General features: G+C 40.0%; 1 protein-coding gene across 2 annotated transcripts; it reads right to left on the bottom strand.

The window, feature by feature from the left end:
• Nucleotides 1-689: 689 nt before the first annotated feature.
• Nucleotides 690-24,808, bottom strand: LOC144062222 (guanine nucleotide-binding protein subunit alpha-11). Of its 2 annotated transcripts, none has more exons than XM_077583348.1 (7): nt 23,763-24,808; nt 14,139-14,323; nt 13,558-13,712; nt 11,856-11,984; nt 7,944-8,073; nt 6,727-6,880; nt 690-5,841 (listed from the first exon to the last, which is right to left on the bottom strand). In XM_077583348.1, exons 1-7 carry the CDS (start codon nt 23,896-23,898, stop codon nt 5,651-5,653), a joined length of 1,080 nt encoding a protein of 359 aa, XP_077439474.1. In that variant the 5' UTR covers nt 23,899-24,808; the 3' UTR covers nt 690-5,650. The 2 variants fall into 2 exon arrangements, with proteins under 2 accessions (XP_077439474.1, XP_077439473.1); XM_077583347.1 differs by lacking the exon at nt 11,856-11,984 and adding an exon at nt 11,271-11,399.
• Between the last annotated feature and the right edge of the window lie 1,540 nt (nt 24,809-26,348).

The following is a 26,348-nucleotide window of genomic DNA, read 5'->3' as shown; positions in this document are numbered from 1 at the left end:
ATATATATATTTTTAACTGTTGCTGTCTTTGCTGCATGTGAAATATATATATATATATATATATATACACACAAAGTTTTTATAAGCTATAGCTAGCTTATATAATAGCTATAGCTATTACAGTAAATGACAAGATTCTATCACATGATAAATACCTTCTTTTTTTGGGGGGGGGGGCAATTTTATTTGGCAGGTTATAATCACAGGGAACTGATGCAATGTTTAAAAAAAAACAACAATAAAAATACAATATAACGGAGAGGTTGAATGTAGGGCTACAGCTATTCAGTATCCTACTGAAGGTTCCATCAAATCAAGTATTCAGATAAACTATTTGCAGTTAATACAGGTCACTTAAACAATATTGCCTTCCTTTTTTTATATTATTTTTATTTCTTAAATTTACATTGCGTAAAACAGCTAACTATTTTATTGAGAAGACAATTTGTAGGCAATTTCAAACAAATATATATTTTTAAACCTATAGCATTTCTTGTATCAAGAACAAAGGCAATTAAAAAAAAGGGAGGGGGGGATTTTTTTGTACAACTTCACTTGAGCAGCTGCCATTTTATCATGCAACATAATCCCTGTGCTTTTTTTGGTATAAGTTTTGAAGGGTCAAATGAATGGAATCGGAGAGTGCGTGTGAGGAGACAATAAAAAAAAAGCAAAGGAATCCATAGAGGTGAGTATAGGAATATTTTTTATTCCAATTGAAAACATTAAAAGGAGAAGGCTATGAAAGTTGTTTTCATGTTAAAATGAGGTTCAGGCAACAGTGGTTGAAATACAAAAAAAAAAAAAAAGAAGAAATATGGCTAAAATACTGTAAATCAACAAGTCAATAATAAGCGCAACCCTGCCCGTGAGGGCATGGCTGGCATGAGCATGTCACCCTCCCTGCCCAAAAAACACATGCAGTTAAAAACAGCAGATCAATCATCTTAAATAAAGAATACAATTGTTAATCAATCACATATTTAGTGTTTAGCGTTTCTTTTTAAAAAGCGGACCATGAAAATTCACGGGCCCTGATTCCCTCCCCCATCTCACAACATTGGCACTTAAGTATTAAGTCAAGAGTCTGGCTTTACAAAGAAAGGGGATTGGCACACTCATGGTACAAAATTTACATTTGGTATACTTAAAAAAAATACATTACTTTCCATTTGTACACCACTACACAAAAGTTATTGAAAAACAAAAAAAACAAAATCTTAAGTGGTTGCAAAATATACATGTGATAAAGTGTGTCTGCCTTACAAAAACAATTGGACATGATGATTGCTAGTCAGAAGGGAGCTGAAGCAAAAGCAAAAAAGCCTTTTGAGAGAGAAAAAGCATCAAGTCATTTCAGTGCTCTAACCCAATCAAGAAAGGGGAATTGGTGAGGGGCAGCAGATTCATTCGTTTCAAGATATCGATGGCCACCATCAGTACCTTCACATCTCAATCAATACTTTAAAAAAAAACATTTTTTAAACCCAAGGCATAATGAACAAGCGTCAATGGGACAGGACAAAGTTTGCTTGAAAATGAAAACACACTACGGATGTCCGTTTTTCTTGATTAGTCCTTCCAGTTCAGAATCAGAATCGTATTACAAGTACTTTGAAATATTTGAGTGAAATGCTAGCTATAGGCTACAACAGTGATTTCCCAACCACGGTCCTAAAGCAAATTATTAAACAATTTCACTTAAATGGTCCCATATTTATTTACCACAATCTATTCCAGCTTTGTGACAGGCAAAACAATTAAAAGCTTGGTTACTATCACCACAATTTATTCCAGTAAATTTATTTTTGAGACATTTTTTATTTGGACGAGTACTGGGTTTTGTTTTGTTTTTAATGTAAAATGTGCCTTGGCTCAATAAAGGTTGAGGAAACATTGCTATGCAAAATGAGGGACACCGCATCTTTCTTTTGATTTAATCTAAGGGCATTAAAGTCCTTTAAAAGGAGAATCCTTTCGCAAAAACAACTGTGCCGGCCGGTGATGAAATGTCAGCAAAGTGAACAAGAGGAAAAGGGAAAAGAGTTGAGATGCTTGCTAAAAAGGCAAAATGTGAAGACAACAAAAAGCCACCAGGAATGTCACGTATAGGCATCTGTGGTTTAGATGCCCCCCCCCCCCCATCCCCCCGACCCCCAACCACCTCAATCGCATAGCACTGTCACCTACCACAGCTGCTAATAGTAGCCCTTGTGATAAAGTGATGACAAACTCATCTGAATGGCATTAAAGAGCAGGGCTTCCTCAACTGGAACAACTCAAGAGACAAATTTGAAAGGTGCTTCCTCCCAGCCCAATCACTAAAATACAACACTGCCACATACTGTACACGGAACCAGAGCAGGAATTCATCACAAAGAATCAAAAAGCCCTTTTCCGAGAAATTACACGCAAGAAAATATCTGACCCCAGTGTCCGTTTGGGGAACCCTGCTCGAAAGAAAGGGTACAACATGAATAGACACGATATGGTGTTGGTACCAACAGTCAACATATTCCGCTTTCAAATTACAAAAGTTCAAGAATGCTCTGACAGTAAATATTCAACCACTAGACGTGTTTTTGATTTATTATTATGATTTTTTTTTTGTGTCATTTTCTGATTTTTGCATAAAGCGTGAACCCGAAAATGGAGCCAATGCTCCCTTTTCCACCATCAAGCATTTTCAAAAAGTGACTGTTAAACGTTAGAAAGATAAAACACGTCTTCTCCGTTAAAATAGCTTGAATATTTTACAGCAGTATAAAAGCCGGTCTCCTCGTTTGAGCTCGACGCCGAGGAGATCCCACAGATCCATGACCCATATGGACAAATAAAACAAATCAACCACTTCATAGTAGTTGATCAAATGTGCCAGTTGAACACAGAAAAAAACAACAACTATGCGATTGAATGCAAAAATTGACAAGCACAACTACTACTACTACCGAACTGCTACTACTACCACCGATGAATGTATTGAAATGATGTGCATGGGGAGGCCGCTTCCACCTTTAGAAGAATCAAAGAAAGCCAATCACAAGTCAAAGTGGAAATCAGCTCAAATATTTTCTGCACAATACGCTCTATGCACCTCCACTAGTCTAAAAAACGGTATTCCGATTAATACTGCGTTTGTGGAATATGAATTATGAATATGCTGCCATGTACAGCAACTTGCTGTTGGCCTGAAAATGCAGGGATGTGATTTGACCAAAGTGAAATTATCTGAAAATTTAGCCGGGGGTCTGGGGGCCGCTGGCACCCAGCTAGGTCCAGGGCCCCGGAGCTCATGGGTTTTCCGTGTTTTTAAGTACTTTCAATGCACTCACATGACAAAGAAATAGACAAAACAACAGCATAAATTTCCAATGTATATTGAACTATCCCATATAAAATGGCAGTTTTAGTCAACTCAAAATCAGTCACATTCAAAAACATTGGACTGCCTTTGCTTTTAAAAACTATCACATCTAACTAATGTGATTACTAAGTTAACACATAAATAATGTTGAAGAGTTCAAATTTCATGAACAAATAATTGTATCATGACCAAATGAAAAGTAACTCATATTAGAGCATACCACAAATGTCTTTGTTATAGCAGAAGATGTTATCTGTCGGAGTCATGTGCATACACAATGAACTACTAAAAAAAAAAAAAAAAATCGGAATTTTTTTTTTTTGGGGGGAGATAAAAAAAAAAAAAAGCGAAATTCCGCGAATTAGCGGAAAAATCACATCCCTGGAAAATGACATCACAGTGACCAAGGGGCTCAGCTTGTGAACGCCATGTTGGCCAAAGCCAGAAAACAGTTGAGGTGTTCTAATTCATACTCCACAAATGCAGTATTAATCAGAGTGCCATGTTTAGACTAGTGGGGGCACATAGAACATATTGTATAAAAAGACTAATAATAATAATAATAAAAGATGACTTGACCTCCCCCTTTAAAGGAAGATTGTTATGCCACAAACATTGATTTGGGAGTACAGTGAAGCCCGCTATTTGTGGAGGGACTGAGCCTGACAGAGAATATCAAAGATTTACAAGTAATTGAAACCCAAAAAGGTTTGCAAAAGCAATATTAAATTATTAGTTAAAGCATTTTTTTTTTTAAATTAATAGTTGCTCTGAAGTTTTGAGTTGGTGGAAGAAAGGCCCTCTTAAGGTTTGTTGGTTTTGAACCATTAATTCAAACAAATTGCTATTTTGAGGGCTTGCCCACCTAACATCATGTTTGGATTTTATTTTTTAAATAAGCAAAAATATCCTGGTGAAAATGCACATTTGTCAAGCACGTTTACCATGAGTATATTCTCAATAATTCATACCAAAATATTTAGGTAGGGTTTGTGATTCACAATAAGTCGTGAGTCTGCTATTTTGCTTTAAATTGGGGAACCTATTATAGGGTTTATCAAACTGCTTATATTTTAACCATGTATACTTTTTACCAGTGATTCCCAAGCGCAATGCAATGCCCAAGGGAGATTATCCAATTCTATGATTTTTTTTTTTACAGAATTTATATTCTACAAATGACATTCATCTATTTAGGCTAGCAACCGACAGTGACACGGGCACGGTAATGTAATGTTTCACCACTAGATGGCACAATATACAATGAACATTTTGCCCTTTATACAACGGAATATCAGCTTTGCGTTCAACTAATCAGTATTTAGTGACATTTGCTTTGGTGGTAAATCGTGAAAACTTGATGGATAGACAAATCTCAATCCCAATTTGAGTTGGCATGTGGTCAGAGGACTTTTTAAAATTCTAATAAATCGACTCCACAAGATCAGAATTTAACCATCTGAAATCCCCACCCTTTGAGATTCATAGTAAACCACTACTTACAGAAATGTATAAAAGCGACAGCTCCCTTGCTCTCTCAGGCGCACTTCCTAAATTTAAGCAAGCGCCAGAGAACCGCATGGCAGACCGGATCCCACTCCTGCACTAAAGGAATACTGGCAAAATATTTATATTTACAACAACAAGAAAAGTGGACATGTGATGTCAATTTGGCAATGCAAGAGTGGAGTGATTTGCAATAAAAGGTGATGGTAGTGCTGTCTTCTTAAAGGGGTATTAACACTTAAAACGCCAAGGGGGCAGTGTGTGTGTGTGGCGGGTTACAATCCTTTTGAGTGTAGCCCCTGTAATTACAAAGTAGGCAAAAGTATCTATGTGTAAGCAAAAAATTATTTACATTCAACAGAGCATGTGCGCTCCGAATTGGAGGGTATTCTTTTGTTAAAACACCGACAAGATATTATATTATTTAAAATGAGCACACTCTAGTCGTGTAACAGCATGCACGGCGTACACAAGTAGGGAGAGAGCCCTTTGAACCGGAAAGTCTTTGACATGGACCACCTTTGCGACACAAAAGCACTGCTGATAATAATATACTAGCTTCAACCATGAATTCCCCCCCAACGGAGGTTCACGTGATGAGTGCGCACTGTAATGAGCAACACAAGAGACCCGAAAAAAGAGATAGCGAGTGTAGAGCGAAGCTGATGACTGTGTTCCATGCAGACGTGGATGTTTCTAAAAGTGGATAATAGAATGCGCGTAAGTGTGTTTTTGTGTGGCTTGCTCTCTCTCTCTCCTCTCTTTGCGTCACACGGGGCTTCACACCAGGTTGTACTCTTTGAGGTTGAGCTGCAGGATGGTGTCTTTAACGGCGGCAAAGACGAAGCGGATGTTCTCGGTGTCGGTGGCACACGTGAAGTGCGAGTAGATGATCTTATCGCTGTCCGGGTTCAAGTCCACAAACATTTTCAGGATGAACTCGCGGCCTGCCAGCGGGTCACGCTGAGGGCCTGGTAAAAACACAAACAACACGCTCACAAAAAAAAGCACGCCACAACTTGATAACTTGATTAGTTGGCTATATATTTTATTTTTATATATTTACGTCATACATGTTTTAATTGAATTTTGTGACGTTGTGAATGTTTACAACATTGCTAGTTAAAGTATTTTGTCAATGAACAACTAATGGGGTAGATTCCATGGACTTCCGACTTCCGCACCGCGACGTCGTCTCAACTCTCTGAAATGCTTCGGACAACTGAGACAGACACTCGCACCCGTCGATGGGAACGCACAACCGAGGGGCACAAAGGCGGAAGTGAACTGGGACGCGGCCCACACATCGCAAACAGAAAACGGAAACAAAGCTCACGTGTGAAAACCAGGTAGTCGGAAGTCCCGCCACCTCCGTGGCATATACCCCATTGACTGAGATCAACTGTTTAATATTAAAACACAGTTCATTTGACTTTAACATATAAGACCAAAACATTTATACTGTATATAATAAATGTGATATTTTTTGTAATACAGATAAATTTAGAAATATATATATATATATATATATATATATATATATAGAAAGAGGATGTTGAAAAAAATGCTAATTAAATTTATTTATCAAAAGTCTTACGAAAAAAATATTTTACATTTTTACAGAATAAAAAGTTTTTAAAGTTCATTGTAGTTCACCCTTCTAGCCATAAGGCGTCACTATAGGATACGAATTTCATCTGCATAGTCACCAGGAAGCTTTTCTATTCTTTTAGCTTTTGTAATTCAGACACAGGCCAAAATAGCAGATAACTGTAATCAGGTAAATGGCATGTCCCTAAAACTAAACAGCCATTTAAACTTTATAAAAAAATAAAAAATAAAATAAAAAGCAGTACCGTCAAACTCCGGAAAGTAGTCCACCAGGTGGGAGTACATGATCTTCTCCTCCAGCAGGTCCCTCTTGTTGAGGAAGAGGATGACAGAGGAGTTTTGAAACCAAGGATATGTGATGATTGTCCTGAACAGCGCTTTGCTCTCCTCCATGCGGTTCTGAAAACCCAGAAAAGGTTTGGAGAGTGAGAGAACTACAAAATACTAACTTGAACCCAAAATAGCACACAACACATTATTTATTTAAATGTACTCTTCACATGTGTGAAAAAACACTTAAGTCTGCCTCGCTGCCTATTCCGTGATTGGGATGTGAAATCGGTTGGTTTTGTTATCGGACACAAAAAGAGGAGCAAATTGTTTGAGTGTTTAGATAATGTGTCGCACAAGTCATTCACCACAATGTAATGAATGTTGCCTTTCACAGGTCAATTTTGGTAACACATTTATCGTATGCGGTGTGCTGTGTTTGGTCATCTGAAGTACATCAGTACAACACAATACAAGGAAAAAAACAGTTAAGAGTCTAAATCTGTTCAAAATCAATATGCGTGTTTCTCACTTTAGGACTGAATAACATTTGGAATTTACTCAAACCAAACTATTTGGGAAATTTAAAATAATTGTGCACACAAGAACTGTAACTAATGTGAATACAAAACTGCAAAATGAGAACTGGCGATACGACTAAATCAAAGAGATTTAAACCCAAAGCATCCAGGGTTTGACAGGTGTGAAAGGTCGAGGCCTTTGTCTCGGGGCTGTCAACACAGTCAGCTAATCCCTGCACACTTTGATGCCTAAACACTGCCCAGTCATTCAGAAACACCTTAATAACAACACCACCAGAATTGTCTGGTGTCAATGCCAATGTGAATTTTTTTTATTTTTTTTTAATCCAAATAAGTCACGGAATTGTGAAGGAAAGTATAAAGGAAAATATGGCACAACAAAGTGAACACTACTCATTCTGTAACAGGCAAAGTTTTAAGTCACAATTTTAATATTCCTAACAGTCATATAAGTCTGACGAGAAGTTAACTACTGTATAATAAAAAAATTAAAAAGTAAAGCTCACCATCTGCCTAGAAAAAAATCATTAAATTATACTGTATTGCTCATATTGTGCTGAGAAGCCAGATGTGTAAGGCCTCAAATTACACAACTTTTAGGGCATTGTACAACACGTACGTGTTTAGAACGTCTATGCGACATTTCTCACCTCGTTGTCCGACTCCACCAGAACTTGGTCGTACTCGCTGAGCGCCACCAGAAACATGATAGAGGTAACGTTCTCAAAGCAGTGGATCCACTTCCTCCTCTCCGACCGCTGGCCGCCGACATCCACCATCCTGAACGGGACGTGTCAAACAAACAGCAGAAAACAACGTTAAGAAAGCTTCCCTATACCTGACATATGTTCAAAGGAACCCTGACTGTAATGACAAGTTTGCTCTATATTATTTATTTGGTTGGTACTAACATTAATTCATTTTTCAAAAATCATTTCCAATTTGATACATTTTGTAAAAACTTTATTTGGACGTACGCCGCCATTCTTATTTACGTCGCTTTCTTTATCGGCGTTTCACATTTCTCGGCAGAGAGCCAGCCGCCATTCTACGTCAATACGCACCGAATGCGTTGCGACGTAAAAAACAATGGCGGCGTACGTCCAAATAAAGTTTCTACAAAATGTATTAAACTGGAAATGATTTTTGAAAAATTTAACTGCAAGAGAAAACTTGCATTGCAGTTGGGGTTCCTTTTAACTGTAATGACATACAGAAGTGCATGCATTGATGAAACCATGAAGGCTGTCAATCAAAGGAAACTTGAGGGCTCAAATCAAGCAAATCACATGAGTTTTAAACATGTTATTGACTGAAAATGTTGAGGAAAAGAGGCACCGGAGCCACCAAGCAAAGATGTGTGTCAAATCAAGACAGCTATGCGCTTTGCATGCAGGACAATTGATAGTTGCACAAGGACATCCCATCTTCAAAAGATTTGGCTCAAGCGGTAGATGATTACTGTGTTAAGATCAGATAAAACAAGGAAAAAAATAAATGAAGAAATGCATAAAGAATCAAATAGATCTGCGGAATCAAGGCGTTGGTATTTTTTAGTTCCATGTACAGTCATGGAAAAAAATATTAACCACTTTGTTTCTTCCATTTTTATGAATTAATAGAAGGTACCACTAAAAGTATATGATCTGAAGAATGACTAAATGTAGCTGATCCATAATACTTCCTTAAGATAAGCTTAAAGCTTACCCTGTTCTTTTGGACTACAAGTCACACTTTTTTTTATGGCTGGAAATTAGAGCTTGGACTGGCACCCCAAATCCCTGTCTTCTAATTGTTTTTGACTTTCTGGCATTGCCAATCATATTTGGCAACCACCAAAAGATTGTAGAAGGAGAAACTGAAGTAGAAGAAGATATTGAAGTAGTAGTAATGGAAGAAGATATGGAGGAGGAGGAAGAAGAAGGAGAAATGGAAGGAGAAACTGAAGAGGAAGAAGAAGAGATGGAGAAGAAAAAAAAGTTGTAGTCATGCATTACCGCCAGTGGTCGTGGTTGCCGACCACCAAAAATAAAGTGGAAGAAGAAATGGAAGCATAACAACAGTAGTCAATGATAATGAAGGTGTGACCGTTGTGACGTAGTGGTAGTTAAGCAGGCTACCTTACGCCACAACAACAATTTACAGCACCAAAGGGTACAAATCAACCTTTGGCCACAATGCGAGGTGGGATTTTAGTTAAAGTAAGTAAGCCATTTAAAAAAAAGTTTCCGTTGTTAGAAGCTTGTAACGTGAAGGCTTCTAACTACCAACTAAGCGTCAAAGATTGTCTATTTGTGCCCTGCGATTGGCTGGTGACCAGTCCAGGGTGTAACCAGCCTCTCGACCAGTCAGCTGGGATAGACTACTGCTCACTTGTGACCACCAAACATGGAAGGGAATTTCACTTGAGTCCCATCGTCATTTGACACTGAACAGGTAAAAACAAATCACAAAGAGGGAAATCAATCAGAAGCAGCAAACGCAAGCAGCCTCTAACGAGAAATGAGTGACCCACTTGCAAGATAGACTCTCCTTCCTATGTTGGATGAGCCAAACGAAATGACATCTACAAAGCAAATTAAAAGAGCAGGAAGTACGACGGTTTATGAAAGGCTGCCGCCTTGTTAGTGTTGGCGGGGGGGCCGCCATTGGAGTACACAACATGTGTTTTGTTTGTTACTATCTATCGTTTCGGGCGACACGCTCCACATTAACGCAACTAAAACAATCATTGCGCTTCAGTGAATACAGCCGAACTAAGCTAGGTAACCATAACCCTAACCCTTCCCCAAATCATGTTTTTATTTTTGGCCTCTTCACTAAAAGCGAAGCCATTGAGAGCGTGTAGTGAGTCACCATCAGCGGCAGCCGGGCCGAGTGCAGCCTCTCAGCTTCGCTGCAGCGGAGCGGCCGGGAAGCTCGAGTGCAACCACATTGCAGTTATTTCCAGCCTTGCCAAGCGTAGGAGGAGGCTGACATGATGGCTTCCTATTGATTTGCACTCTACTGTAATCACTCTTGCTTGTTCGCTACATCCATTTCTAGCTTCTCTTTTCTTGCAGGAGAAGAAATGGAAGCTGTTCTATGGATTGGTGGCTGGACTGTTTGTGGGCCAAATCTTGAAAGGATGTGGACCACAGAAGCACAAAAATGAAGTGGAAAATGACTGCATTTTGTACATCTTGGGAATATTTAGAAAACAAATACATCTGCATCTCAATAAATTAGAATATCGTGAAACAATTTATTTCGGTATTTCAATTCAAAAAGGGAAACTCATAAATTCACTACACGAAGTGAAATGTCTTTTTTCGACCCCAATAATTTTGATGTAGTAATGATGAAGTAAAATAAATAAATAAATAAATCCCATAGGAAATAATGTGATTGAATTGGTCTTGTCTGGACAGAAAATAATATTCATCGAAACAAAAAAAAGTTTTTTAAATAAATAAATTCCATAGGAAATAACGCCATTGAATTGGTCTGTCCCGGACAGGAAATAACATTCAAGGATGGGTAAAAGTGTAAGCGACTTTTGTCAAATCTTGTGTTAAATTGGACATTGTGAAGTACACAATACAGTGGTACCTTGATTTACGAGTGCCCCAACAAACAAGTCTTTGCAAGTTACGAGCCACTTTCTTCATTATTATTTTTGGTTTGCGTTCATTGAAAGGTACAGTCAAACAGAACAGTACATAAAGAGAACACAAATGAGAGAATATTGACCGGCCATGTTCCTGTCATCACTCAAAGGCCACACCCCTTAAAGGCATATATACACCCTACTGCTTTTGTTGTCCTGGAACAAATTCAATTCGTAAGTCAAGGCACCAGAGTACATTGAGAAGTGTAATGGGCTTCTAAGGAGGTACGTTAGGCATGCTCTAGGTGTAAATGACATGCCGTATGAACATCAAATGGAAACATGGGCGGGCTGAAGTTAGTCAAAGCGGTGCAATTCTTACATCTACCTGAAAATGATGCTTTGCAAGTCGAAAGGGTATTCTATTATCCCAGTGGTTGGGATTCGAACCCTAAGCACATCCTGTTGGGTGGGTAGATAGGAAGATTCAGCGATACGATCCAGATCGCTAAGATAGCTGGAGACAGGATGGAGAGCGAAAGACAAGACAGAGAGGAAAGAGAAAGTGAAGCATAAGAGCAGATATAGCACACAAACCCTCCAAACAGTGGATCAGTTCAGATGTAACCAAAGGAAACATTCTCGAGCACCACAAGGGGATTAGATGAAATTGTGTGCCAGGACCCCCCAAAGGAATTTTAGCTTCATCCATGATGGCAGCTCCCAAAGACAGAATTTCACTCTTAACGAATTCTGTGACGCTATTACTTGACTTTAACATGAGCAATTTGCTACACAACATGGCAAGCTCTTAACATACTACTACTACTACATAGTGCTGTAGTCTTTTGGGAGGTCACCATCAGGGATGTGTTCATGTGCAGCCCAAAGCTAGCTCGTGGCGATAGCGGTGTCGGCGGTTCACGACCAGGCCAACCGGAGACGTCATGGGCAGCGCTCGGGCCACCAGTACCTGAAGATTATATTCTCCAGGTCAAATGGGTACTCAATGATGCCGGTGGTGGGCACTCGAACCCGCAGCACATCCTGCTGGGTGGGCACGTACCCCGACGTCGCTATTCGTTCTAAATCGCTAAGGTAACTGTGGATGGGGAGGAACATATGACAAGGAGGCACACATCATGGATACGGACTCATCACACACGACATCAGGTATACCTCTTTTTTTTTCCTATCTAATTTTGTGAGGTCATCAGCATCTGACGATTTAGACGTTTCCGCTTTTGTAAGCCCTTCAATCGACATTGGAGCAGTGTTGCAAAAATTGCCGCCTGGTAACACGTTTTTCTATCCCTGGGATCCCGTTTTGAGAACTCGCCATGAATAGTGTAAATTGTACTACACGTTGCAGCAGTCTGATGACCATAAAGCTTCTCAAAATGGCGCTAAACTGCAATCGAGGACATAAAAACTTTTCCAGGTGGCGATTTTGCAACACTGCCACAATGTCATCTAGCAAGCCATGGTCAAGGGAATGATTGCATACAAAAACTGTAAAGTTTAAGCTGTCAAATGCTGACGGCCTCGCATCTGTCCTAATGATACTTCTGGAGTGTTGGGACACCCTGTATGTTCAATAATGTTGTTGCACTTTGAACTGCACCACACAGATAGCCGTTTCTCACATCTGGTCTCAAGTAGATCTGAGATCTTGTGTTGGAGGCTCAATAGATTCTACAGGTGTACATAATGTAGTGCCTGGTGAGTGTCATGCAACAGTCCAAAACAAGGATGGGTGGGCAAACTTTACTGCTCAATTACCACATTTAATTTTTAAAATCGATTGATGAGACATGTCATTTATAAACCAAGTTAAAAAATAAATAAATAAATAAATAATATGGGTATGTAGAATTTTTTTTTTTTTAAACAACCTTTTTTGTTCATTTTATTAGTTCTAATTATAACTAACCTATTATTAAATGAAATAAACCATTAAATTTATTTATTTTTTTAATTTAGAAAAATACCACTTAACTCACTGCCAGCCATTTACACTGAAGCAACCCCCTTCACTCCCAGTTGTATTACTGGATTTTGACTGATTTTGCAATGTCCACAAAATATTGTGTTCTATTGCTATAAAAACATGGAACCCACCAATAGAAAGATTAGAGTCTCTTATTTATCAGGTAAAAAATATATTTCTATCTGTTTCCGTTTTGCAGCAATTAACATTAAAATATAGCTAAGTTTCATAATTATTCACAAATCTGTTTAAAACTGTGGGGAAAAGTGCTCGTTTTCAACATGGCACTGGTTGATCTCTTATATTCTGCTGCCACCTGCTGACTGTTTTTGTAATAACTACCATTGCTTCAAGCGTTCTCTTTAGTTCAGAGGCTGCATCAAAGCCTTCATGCTCTAGCATAAAATAACATTAAAAAAACATATAAATACGTTTTTGAGACCATGATAATATTTAAAATAGAACATATTTATACGTTTTTGGGAGTAAAAGAGTTAATGAGATAAACTGCACCAAAAAATGCACAAAATAAATAAATACATTTTAATTAACATTTTTTTCTTTAAATACAGCAAAATTAATTCTCTTTTTGACTAGAGCTGGCACATAAAATGTATTTTTAAAATAAACTATTTGGCTTCAGTTCCCTGTCAAGTAGACGTTTTTTTATAAGAAGCAGACGTACTATTTGGTGGAGTCCGAGAGCTGGTACTCTCTCCTGCGGTCATAGGCCTCCTGGATGCCAGGATCAGCCCACAGCATCTTGATGGCGCCGATGTACGGCTGATCAAACGTCGTTACCATCTCCACGTCTACCTCGCGCACCAGCTGCGCATTGTTCTGAGGGGTAAAAAGGGACAAATCTATTCATGCAAGTATTTCTAATAGAACCACTCAGCTAGATTGGAGGACCTTCGGTTATGGTCCACCATCAACATCACATTAAATAACAAAGGTGGCCGGCCCTTGGTTTAAATTAAGTAACCGAAGACTCAATGCAAACTAAATTAAAATGTAAATATTTGATTGACACTTTTTTTTAACATAGTGTTAACAAAATGGTAAGTATATACATAGAATTTAGAGTATTCTTGTACACCTTTTCTCACTTGTAAAAAAACTTCTCAAAATATTATTCTTATAAGATTTTGACTTCTCTCATATTACAGTACATCTTTTTGCTACTTTTGCTGCTTTTATCTACGGTTGCAATTGGCCGGCACCAATTTCAAACGAGTAAACGTGAGAATTTTCCGCAGTACGTACTTTGTTCTGGTCGAACTTGTATGGAATCTTGAGGGTTTCGGTGGCACGGATCATGGACTGCATGGACGTGAAGATGTTCTGGTAGACCAGTTTGGTGAAGCCCTTCTTGTCCTCATCGGTGTAGCCTGACCCGTGGATGATTCGCATTTGCTTGATAAACGTGCTCTTGCCGCTCTCGCCAGTACCTGATGAAGAAGAAAACCACTGAAACAAGACCCATGAGGGAGGCTACGTATGTGAAACATTTTGACAATACTGTTCCTGCTGTGAAGTATGAGTGAAAATAACACACCAACACATGGAAATATATATATAAATCTGAGTCAATAAAGATCTGTGAGAAGTAAGCCGACCCTGCGAGTCAGACAGCTGCTCTCTTTTTTGATGCCATGTGAATTTGTGCGGTTAAAACGCCGCCATACTTAGCGACAGGCTGACCTCGGCGGCCCACCTCCATCCTGGCGCGGGTACACACACCACTGTGAAGGAATTTGCACCATCACGCCCTCAGGCAGTGGTCCAAGCCCTCTATGCCAAACTGTCTGTGTAACACAGTCTTAAAAAAAATAAAACTGGAGTTTACACTGCTAGTTTGTGGGTGGAGAGCTGCTGAAGCAACGCATCTATAAAACATTACAGCTGTTTTAGATACCGCATCCAGCGAAGTAAAACGACAAGCTTCCTTAAAGGACTGTTTTGACATTTAAATAGTGAAACCTACTGGAATGGGTAATTTAGACACCACAGACATTGGCTCAAAAGCAAAAAAATAAAAATTAAAAATTAAAAAAAATTAAGTCTTGCTTCATTAAAACTAGGGCTGCTGCTATCAAATATTTTTAAAATCACTCTACGCCTACGTAATATACCATTGATTAATTGGATAAAAATAGATTTTATAATATTCAGCACAAAAGCATGTGATATAATGTGTAGGTATTATTGTGTGTAAAAGACCTCCAAACAAAGGCTCCATACAAACATAGTGCATTAATAATAAGGCTTCAGTCCAATTTACCACAGAAAAGTGCAGATAAGTAGGCCAGCCAAAGTGGTTAAGCCTGTAAGAGCATGTGTGCAGATAATAACGATGACAGTAACAATCAATATTTGTTTGGACTCTCACATGGTCTTCAACGAAAGTGAGATCACCTATGTTTGCAGCTTTGCGTACACGTGTGCTACTATTTTCAGACTACTTCTGATGACCCCGTTGAACCAAACCAGTAGGCGGGAGACGAATAACACACATAATCATCTATCCACAGAAGAGCCTTTAGGTATACGCTGACAATCTACAGTACGGTCGCTGTGCGGCGAGGGGCCACGGGGGTGCATGAAATTGCAGGGAAAAAAAGAAAGAAAAAGAGTCAAGCGTGGCTTTTGTTGAATGGGGTGCACAAATGACTGCACAGTGACATAGTGGTCCGAGCCGTGGCAATTTTGCAGGTGACAAATCATCCATTTATTTGTAAAAAAAAACTATCACTTAATATGATTGCTGGAATAGTGTTATAACCATTGTTTTACTGCGATTATTTATTATGAAGCACTTATAGGAAAGACAAGAAAATATATGCATAGTAGTACAGTGGAACCTGAAGGGTCAAACACAACGTTGTCCCATAATGTAAATATAAAACAACATCCAACTACAACTACGAAACATACAACTGAACGTTTTCCTTTCATCCCATTAGGGGTCGCCTTAGCGCGCCATCCTTTTCCATCTTCTGCTTCCTCCTCTCTAAAAGCCAACCACCCTCACGTCTTCCCTCACAACATCTATCAACCTTCTCTTAACTCTTTGACTGCCAGACGTTTTCAGAAACGGGATGTCGCCAGTGCCAGCCGATTTAAGCATTTTTGACTGATCTTTCAAGGTCCACAGAAAATTACGTGTTTGGACTATGGAAACACACATACTACCAAATGAAAGATTGGACTCTCATCTTTCATCAGAAAAAAAAGTTTGTTTCTACCTTATTCCGTTTTTCAGTAATCAACAATAGAAAATGGTTAGTTTCACCTCTGTTTTGAAAAAAAAACGTCTTTTAACGTCTTTGGCACTCCTCCATAGGATTTTACTAAACGTTATTTAACGTTTTTGGCAGTCAAAGAGTTAGTTGCTCTTCTAGCTTGCTTGCCTGGCAGCTCCATCCCCAAACGCGTAAAAAAACAGAATCTCTTGCAGGCATGACGAGCTCGGCTCAACAGATCCCATTGTTCCTGTGCGCGAGTGGAAAAGCCCGCAAAAGCATTTCTCACGGTCAAGCTACTGTACAGTCGCTGGAGCTACTCCTTAGGGTTCATGCTAGTTCCCATGGCAACCCCAGCTCCGGACTCATAAATACATGGCAGACAACACTGGATGATGGGCTTCGTCATGTCTCCATGGAGTCAAGGCAAACATGCGAGGCTTTTTTTTTTTCTTCTTTCTCTCCATACTTTACTTACACGGAGGTCAAAAAGTGTAATGCACATGACAACAGAGTACAGACTCATTCATAAATTCATTATGTCACCAAGTGTACAATGTACTGTATGCCTTTTTGATCTTGGTGAACTGCCATTTTGACATTATACCGCCCTCTGGTGTCGGCTGAAATTGATGTCAAAGTGCCCTCGGGCTCGCATTGCCAACGTCATGTGACCAAACCCAGAAAACAGGTGAGCCGTAACGTTCGCAATGCGTGCCCGAGGGCACTTTGACATCAATTTCAGCCGACACCAGAGAGCGGTATAATGTCAAAATGGCAGCCCACTGAGATTGATTAAATTTGTAGATTAATCTGCTTAATTCTTATTCTGCCAACACAATAGTAATGAGAATATCGTGTTTTTAGACTACTTGTTCTACAGCGCCTGTGAACAGTGTTAGTAAATGTAAAAGGTTATATGATTGTGACAGTTTTAGTACAAAAAAGCAAGCCAATTGTGTTTGAGCCTAAAAGGTTACACTGTACAAAAACACAACCTGATTCCCATGCAATTAAATAAGCTCAAAAGGCAAAAAATGTGTCTCTGTCTCTATGTCACTGTGAAAATCAAGCACAAAACTACTGTAGATAACATGAATAAGGTGCAACACAATTACATTTTAAATATCCAGCTGAGTAAATCCCCATTGGCATCTTAAAATTCCCACCAACTGTTACATTATTCATTCAGCCAACGAAATAAGCATTAGCTCGCAGGAAACGAAAACCTTGAAACGGGTCCCATTCATTGGGCAGGGCTTGCTGGAGGGCAAAACCGACATTTTAGTTATGATTTACATGAGGACCAATAACCAGGAGCGCCGCGTGAGGGATCCATGTTGAAAAGTAAAGAGAGTGGTGAGGGAGGAGGTGCAAAATGTGACAAAAATGCTGCCCTGAGTAAATGATTCCCTAACACTCCCCCCCTCAAGCGCATCGAACAGGAAGTGATATCCACTCCAGCGCAGTGCTAGCAAGCCTGGCTGGGGGCTTTTCTCACTATACAGGAACTAAATGGCTGTCAAGTGGCCCTTTTTGCCCGCGGGAACTTTTCCAGAGACACTTTTAGGAAGTGAACCTGCTTTCTGCCTGAAGGAATCCAGGACTAGTCACCATAATAATAAAAAAAAGAACATTCAGGATTAGAAAGTGCTTTTTAGGCAGGTTTGTGTACAGCCTGTAGGCCAAGCACAAGTATGCAAGGATCATCCAGAAACTCATTAACTTTTTTGTAACAAAAATTGCCTTTGGTTATTCAATGCTTACATGAAGCATGGACATTTGCCCCAGTCCCCGTTGACAAGAATGAAAACAAATCCTACTTTTGGGGTACTTCAGCAAATAAAGTGATACATTATGACCGGTCGTGACATAATCCTTTCAATTTTGAATGAAGGTCTGCAGTATGGAGTCCATAGTGTTACATCTACAATGAAAGATGTTATCTACAAAAAAAAACGTTTGAATGAAACAATGTCCAGAGCAAAAAGCACTTCAACTTATGACTATAGAATATAACACCAAAAAAATGACTATAAAACGATTTACTGATTCACACTTGCTTAGGAAGGGGGCGTGAGTGAACAAATGAATTTTCCAAGTTACCGTGACCAAGAACAAGAGAGAAACTTTTCCACCCCCAAATCTCTTCCCACCGTGCAGGGCGGGAAGACAGCAGAGACAAAACCTTAAGGGACAGATGCAATAAGAGGAAATAAAGAACTGTGGCTATCATAAATTAAGAGTGGAAAAAGAATGATTAAGGATGGGACAATATGCAGGGGGAAAAAAGAAAGGAATTACTTGCCTGTATTATAGGTGAAAGGATTAATTGCTGAATAGACAACTAATCAATCATCAAATAAGTTGATAATTCTTTCTGATAATTGATTGCTTGTTTAGAGACCATGTTAAACTTCAAATAGTCCAAATCCATTGGATTTCAGCCTCTCAACAGTAAATCTTATCAAATTTCGGTAGCCCTCCGTTAAAGAAGAGTGATCTAATTACGTCTGGTTTTTTTTCCAAAAAAAAAAAAAAAGACATTTGCAACCATTAGCGACATTACTTTTCAAAAACAATCAACAATTGCCACACTTGGAACGGAATCATGATTAAATGTTTTCTGACACGCACGCCACACCAGATTCTGACTTTGTCATCTGTCTAATTATCAGATTGCAGGATTCTGAACTTCGGTGTCAACGTGCCACTTCGCAGGCTTCTGTGTAAAAGGCAAAGTTGGTGAAAAGCCCTCCGCTGCGACTGACGTGGCAATTTTGTGCGATCTCTGTGTAAAAGAGGCTACAGAGCGTGTGAATTGCGAGAGCACAGCACAGGATGCAGTTTTCACCAAAAAAAATTCCTTGCATACTTTTCCTTCTTGAGAACTTGCAATTAAATTACTTATCCCATTTTGGTTGCAGTTTAATCCAAAAGCCACTCGAGTTTCCCTATGGACATTTCCAACATCTCTCAAACGAGCAACAACTTCAATGAGGTGCAAGTTTGAAGGTGCAAAAAGGTACACTTGCAAGGTATTCTAACATGTCATCAGCCATGACCACAGTGATAAACTGAGGTTTGGATGAACCACAGTGGACATAAAAAAAAAATAAAAATCTACACACCCCTGTTCAAATGCCAGTTTTTTTGTGATACAACAAAAGAGACCAATATAAATTAATTTCCCCCACAATTAATGTGATCTATAACCTGTCACAAAATAAAGAAGTTAATGTGGTTGCATAAGTGTGTGCCTGGGATGTGAATGTGTTCAGCATGAATTTATCACCTTAAATTAAGTTAAATGAGTCAGCAAAGTGCCCCTGATTGTTGCCATATAAATCTTAGCTGTTTGATGATTTTTCTTGATTTTTTTAAAAAGCTGGAATGAACAATTATTTCCATAATTGATTAATCTGTTGATTATTTTGTCAATTCATTTTATTTATTAAAAAAAAAAAAAAAAACAGGAGTGCAGTGCAGAAATGTGAATTCATTGTGATTATGATTTTTCCAACGTAGAAGCAGGTGTTGCAAAAATGCTTTATTTTGAGAGAGAGAAACAGAGGCAAAGAGAGAGACGAACATGATGAGCAGCTCATTGGCCTAGTGGTAGAGCGTCCGCCCTGAGACTGGGAGGTTGTGGGTTCAATCCCTGGCCGGGTCATACCAAAGACTATAAAAATGGGAGCCATTGCCGCCCTGCTTGACACTCAGAATTAAGGGTTGGAATTGGGGGGTTAGATCACCAAATGATACCTGAGCGCGGCCCCTTGCTGCTGCTGCTCACCGCTCCATCAGGGGATGGGTCAAAGGCGGAGAACGAATTTCACTCCACTTAGGTGGGTGTGACAATCAGTGGTACTTTAACATGATCAGCCTGCTTTAATGGGAGACTACAGAAATCTGAGAATCTATATTGTTGAAAGGCTGAAGGTACGGGGATTCGGACAATTTTAATTTGATCAAGGGCTCTAAAAAAATACTCAATTATCACAAATAATTAGCAATTAATTTGATAATCGATTAGTTGTCGATTTATTGTTTTGGTCTAGTTTGTTTTAATCACAAAGTGGCATTTGAAGAGAGGTTTGTAAAGTTTTTTTTTTTTTAATATCCACTGTACATATACAATTAAAAGCAATAGCCAGCGAGGCTAGCGGTCTCTCAGTCTGACACATATTTGCTGAAAGTCAGGGTGTGTCAATAAGAGTTTGCTCAACCAACAGAGCTGCCAGACAAACGGTGCACGACTACAAACGTACCCTCTTACCATGCTGTGAAAACAACATTTTTGACCGACTGGCTCGGCAGACTTTTGGGAATGCAAATAGAGCACGTGGCACCAAATAACCCAAACATGAAACCTAACGCTTACAAATTTTGGGAGGTTTGTCAGACCCACTAAACAAATGCTAGTAAATAGTAAATATGGCATACGTCCTCCTGGGCTGACTGGAAGACTTAAGACCATAATGGGCACAGGTTGGCTCCATTCATGCAACATGCTTGGGCGTTGCCTAAAAACAAACACTCATTAACCTACTTCTACCAACCTGTTTGAGCGACACGATGTGCATGAAAGATGAATGATACACGTGCTCAGACTTAGCCACAGAGCGCATGTGAGCATACTGTGTGAAATGCCTTTTAGTTGCTGACGACACTTATTAAGGTCTTTTATGCCAGTTCACTGTTGGTCTGATCTACAGTGACATCACCATTTTGGCTGCAACAGGTAGATAATTTTAGCCCAAGTCTAAAACGGTAACAGAGCAGATTATTCATTCATAGGCTACAATTATAAAACACTAGAATGATCCAGACACCCTCAAACCTCATTCGCTTTAGAGGTCAGGATCTGAACAATTCCTTATTGACCAATCTGTAAATCATAGCTTTGTCCAGGTAAAATTAACAATTGGAATTGAACTTCTTTCGAAATTCTGCCAGGTCTACCATAACACCTTGAAGCAGTACAGGGGCTTTTCCATTAATGACAGAGCTCCGTTGCCATGGCGGCGACAAAACTGGAATTTGTGCGCAAGTCGGAAGGTCCGTCCGTCCGTCTTCTTCCGCTTATCCGGGGTCGGGTCGCGGGGGCAGCAGCTTTAGCAGGGAAGCCCAGACTTCCCTCTCCCCAGCCACTTCAGCCAGCTCATCCGACGGGACCCCAAGGCGTTCCCAGGACAGCCGAGAGACATAGTCTCTCCAGCGTGTCCTGGGTCGTCCCCGGGGCCTCCTGCCGGTAGGACATGCCCGGAACACCTCCCCAGGGAGGCGTCCAGGAGGCATCCGAACCAGATGCCCGAGCCACCTCAACTGGTTCCTCTCAACGTGGAGGAGCAGCGACTCGACGCTGAGTCCCTCTCAGATGACCGAGCTTCTCACCCTATCTCTAAGGGAGAGCCCGGCTACCCTGCGGAGGAAACTCATTTCGGCCGCTTGTATCCGGGATCTTGTTCTTTCGGTCACGACCCACAGCTCGTGACCATAGGTGAGGGTAGGATCGTAGATCGAACGGTAAATCGAGAGCTTTGCCTTTCGGCTCAGCTCCTTCTTCACCACAATGGACCGATACAGCGTCCGCATCACTGCAGACGCTGCACCGATCCGCCTGTCGATCTCCCGCTCTAACCTACCCTCACTCGTGAACAAGACCCCAAGATACTTGAACTCCTCCACTTGGGGCAGGACCTCCTCCCCGACCCGGAGAGGGCACTCCACCCTTTTCCGACTGAGGACCATGGTCTCGGATTTGGAGGTGCTGATCCTCATCCCAACCGCTTCACACTCGGCTGCGAACCGCTCCAGTCGGAAGGTGCCCTAGTCTATTACTAACCTATGCTAAAGTCATAATTACAGAAAATATTTGTACGAAAAAAAAACTTTTAGGCCATGAATGTAAAACAACCATATGAAAATCAGTAACTGAGTACGCCTTGTGCAGATTAGTGAAAGTGACAAGAATTCGACGTCAAACAGACGACGACGATCGAATAAAGTAAAATGTCAGCGCTTCTTGAATTTGGGACACCGATGCAGAAATTTCTCTGCGTGCGAGAGGCCTGTTGCATCCTCTGCGTGACCACATGTTCGCAAACAAAGCCTGTCTTTAGTCCTCCAACTTTAACGAGACAAAGTGACAGCTAATTGAAGGCTATGATGTGTGTCTTGTTTCATTAGCGTCTGCACATATTGATGCGTTTACAGTTCAAAGAAGACAGAAGGACACCGGATGAATAGTTTTATACATTTTTTCCATCCAGCCAATTTGTGCAGATTTTACAACTAAGATGGACTTTATATTCAGTGTTGAATATAATTAAATACCAAGGAGAGTGCAGGAAGGTTGTTAAACTTGTTAGTGTTACGGTCTTATTATCATTAGGACGCGCAAGTGTTTCTTTTTAATCTTAAAATGGCTTACCTGAACCAGAAACCGATAACAAAAGTCACAAATGATCACAAATGAAAATCTGTGGTAGTCCTTTGCGGGCAGTCAGTTCAGTCAAGTCACTTTCTGGTTAAAAAATAATAATAAGTCACCTTCTACAACGGTTGTTCATAAACTACTATGTGATGGGCCGCGAGGGTCAACGTCAAAATAAAATCTGAACTAATACTTGGATAGTAGTGCCTTACATGCCGTTTTTTTTTTTTTTTTTTAGTGTGCAATCATGGTAGCTGACTTGATTTTGACTGGAGCAAAGTCGAGCTGACCGAGGTGCATTATGCTTAGTAAGCAAAAGCATCTTAGTTTTACACGGTACTCTACTGTACCGGCATACGTGCACCCCTGTTTATTTATTTGCCTTTATTTAAGCATAAGCCTAACCTATAAGACCATAAAATGAATGTATAATCAATCGGATTTTGTCATTGTAATAGTACAGATCAATGTATTGCTTGTGTTGAAAAAAAAAATACACGCACATGGGAAGAGAATGTTGAAAAATATTAATCTCATATTGACAGGTGACAAAAGCAATTACATTTTTCACCCAAATTCATTCAACTTCAGCCCTAGTATTTTTGACATGTGACAACCAAAGGCTTTGGTAAAATCTAGATATATTTCTATTATGACAGGACTACTTTTTTTTTGTTGTTGTTGTTGTTTTTAACAGAACCCATGCTGCGAAATCCACAGGTAATCATTTCCCCATTTTGGCTAGGCCATTTTTCCAGCACACAGCCCATTTCCAGGTATTAAAACTGAAAAAGGAGCTGTTTCAGAGTCACAGATCATGCTCAGCTAGGTCTGAACGATGCTGGCTTGAACCCGTTCCTTTATTGTACATGTCTGATTATAAGCAACTACGGTACTTATTCAAACTGTCAATTTTCTAGCAATCATGATTGTACACAACACACTCTGGAGACCAACCATAAAATGTCCGATCAAACTGTGTGAACTAGTAGACCATAATGTGGGGTCAAGCAGCTGTAATATCTCCTGTTGCGAGTGTCACCACAGCATTCCACAACTTTGCATATTTAACAATCCAGTCAAAAGCATGTAAAATTGACAAGCGGGTACAATGTTATGCATACCACAAGGTGCACTGACACAACATGATGAAACTTCACCATTTTGGATCTTTCTGTTACTCGGTGTAAAGACGATTATGCTTACCCAGCAGAAGCAGCTTTAGCTCCCTCCTGGCGTCCCGTTTGTCCCGCCGCAGTTGCTTCTCGATTTCAGAGTTGATCCGTTTGGACTCCTTCGCCTCTTCACTCAGGCAACAAGCCATCATGGAGTCAAGAGTCATCACCGCATGAGCCAGAAAAGCCCTCCCTGGCGGACGAAGGGGGGGGGTCGCGCCGGCCAAGCGCAAGTTAATGGAATCCCGTTCAGTCGAATGGGATCTCGCTACTTTCTCTACTCGTTGCCAGTGACAAATATTTGACAGCTTAAGACTTAAGTCGTATGCAAATTCGCAGTTTGCAAGAAGAAGAAAAAAAGACTTGCCAAAAAATGACACGCGGGGGGAAACGACGTGTTAGAAGGTGTAAAAGAACATTTTCTTAGTAGCAAAAAAATAGAAGCATCTAGCTAACGCGGGGGTGTTAAAATAAATGAGATTCCCAGTGTGCCAACACCTTTTTAATCATTCCGCGCGCCGCTGCTCAGTCGTGAAACCTTAACCACACACACGCTAATTAAAGCCAATTTTTATTAAACACTCGTGTCCCGGAGACAGCGGGACACTGCTGGCCGCCCCTGCCACATTTGTCGGAGCCCTCCCGCAAGCTTAGCCGCCCCGACGCCGACACTTTACGCCCGCGCAGTGGTAGCAAACGCCGCCCGTCAACCCGTCCATCTACCGCACGTACACGTCGACGAGCTCACTACTGCAAACAATCGACTTGCACATAAAACAAATAAAACACTTAAATTATAACGGGTTAAGTTATGGAGGAGTAGGGATGGCTAAATTGATGAGCTAACCAGTTAGCGAGCTACGTTAGCTTGAGCTAGCCATCCCTGGAATTGCAGCGGGAAAAAAGCCCAGACTGCCGAGAGGAACTTCATCACTCGGAAGCGCGCTATGTCCAAACGCTTTCTCCTGGGGCCAAAAAGCCCTCAAAGTGTTGAATACTGACAGTCAAATTGGGAAATTCATCGTTCCTGGTGGTGTTTTTTTTTTCCTGGTTGGAATAGCGCCCCTCCTCGTCATCCACTCCTCTCCCCGTGACGTCACAAGTCATTTAAATGATTGACAGACCCTTGCGCCAATGGAGAAAAGAGCACACGAGCGTGAGAAGGCCGGACTTTATTAAAGGTTGAAGGTCACGTTGCAAGGTTGTGTGAGAAGACGCCTTTTCCTCTCCTTCCTTATTGGAGGTGTGTGCCACACTGCACTCACACTTGCTTCTTCTTCTGGATGATTACACTTAGGCCTGACAACATTGCCTTAATTGAAAAAAAAGTTGTTAATGCATTGTAAGCACGTTTGCCTGAGGTTGCGCGTTCGAAACTTGTCTGTGGAGTTTGCATGATATTCCCGTGCTTGTAGGTCAATACTAGGATACGTCCTCCAATTTCCAATATCCTAAAAACAAAACATGCATGTCAGGTTAATTGAAAACTCTAAATTTAACGGATTGTGCTTTTGGTCATGTTGTTGATAGTTTGATCCTTAGATGAGTTTAATTTACTGTACATGATTACACTATATACTTTGGGGGGAAATAAACTGACATTAGAACAACTTGCAATGATTGTGTTCAACTTTGAAATGCTCCACTGAAGACTGCACACTTATACGCAGGTAACATGACAGCTAGTGTCAATATTTGAAGTAGCTTTTCTTTATTTTAGTGACAAATTACAAGACTGGGGCAAGGTGTCTCACATTTCCAGTAAAGGTGACGTTGCAATAAATAAATACAAAAAAAAGGTGCTATGTTTACTATTCTAATGTAGCAGGTGAGAAACCAGATGACACAATGCTGAATAAACTGACATTCGTGCAACTTCAGTTCAGTTTAACTGGTTTTGGGTTAAGCTTTAAAAATGCGCTGAGGTATGACAGTGAATACGTTTAAAAATCTATGTAAAGTAAGTAAAAGTCCTTTCTGACACTTGTTCGGGACACGCAAATATTTACATGTTACTCTGTTATGTTAATATGTTAGAATAGGAATGCTTCAAAAAGACATAATTGCAAAAAAGACCAGAATGTATTCGGTGCTTGTGAAAAAATATGTATACTGGTATATAAAAAGGCCATTTATCTCAACATTGAAATGCTCAATTGTGCAAAGAAAGCTTTGATCTCAGACCTGAATTCCAGCCATCCATTTTTTAAAACAGAGCAGATAGACCGACAGAGATTCTTTTGTTGAGCCCAAGTGACACCTTGTGGACATTTGTTAAAAATACAATTAGGACACACACCCTCCATGACGTCACACACTCAAATGATCGCCTTCAAGTCATTTTTCAGACTCCTACGCACTGTCTGCAGCAAATTGCAATACGACGTCATGAATCAAGATACTATCATGACGCATTACTACAATGGTATCATGATGATACATACCACTTAACTTCACTTAGCTTCACAATTATAAACGTGTTGAAGATGATATAAAGGCAGAAATACACAATACATTTGCATTTTTGTGTTTCCCAACTTTGATTGAGCACATATTTTTCAATAGAAAAATATCATTCTACACCACCAAACAAAAATGACCCAAAAAATAACAAACC

This window comes from Vanacampus margaritifer, chromosome 13 (assembly GCF_051991255.1).
Source record: "Vanacampus margaritifer isolate UIUO_Vmar chromosome 13, RoL_Vmar_1.0, whole genome shotgun sequence".
In the NCBI taxonomy this organism is placed as follows: domain Eukaryota; kingdom Metazoa; phylum Chordata; class Actinopteri; order Syngnathiformes; family Syngnathidae; genus Vanacampus; species Vanacampus margaritifer.
Note: the sequence above shows the minus strand (reverse complement) of the source record. Positions and strands in the feature narration are given on the sequence as shown.

What these genes read in the sequence shown, in the direction of transcription:
- LOC144062222 (XM_077583348.1), bottom strand. Translation starts at nt 23,898, where the DNA reads ATGACTCTTGACTCCATGATGGCTTGTTGCCTGAGTGAAGAGGCGAAG. An exon ending in CTCTCGGACTCCACCAAATA is followed by an intron (nt 11,985 to 13,557) that starts GTACGTCTGCTT and finishes CCCCATCCACAG; the next exon opens with TTACCTTAGCGATTTAGAAC. An exon ending in CTACTTTCCGGAGTTTGACG is followed by an intron (nt 5,842 to 6,726) that starts GTACTGCTTTTT and finishes TGTTTTTACCAG; the next exon opens with GCCCTCAGCGTGACCCGCTG.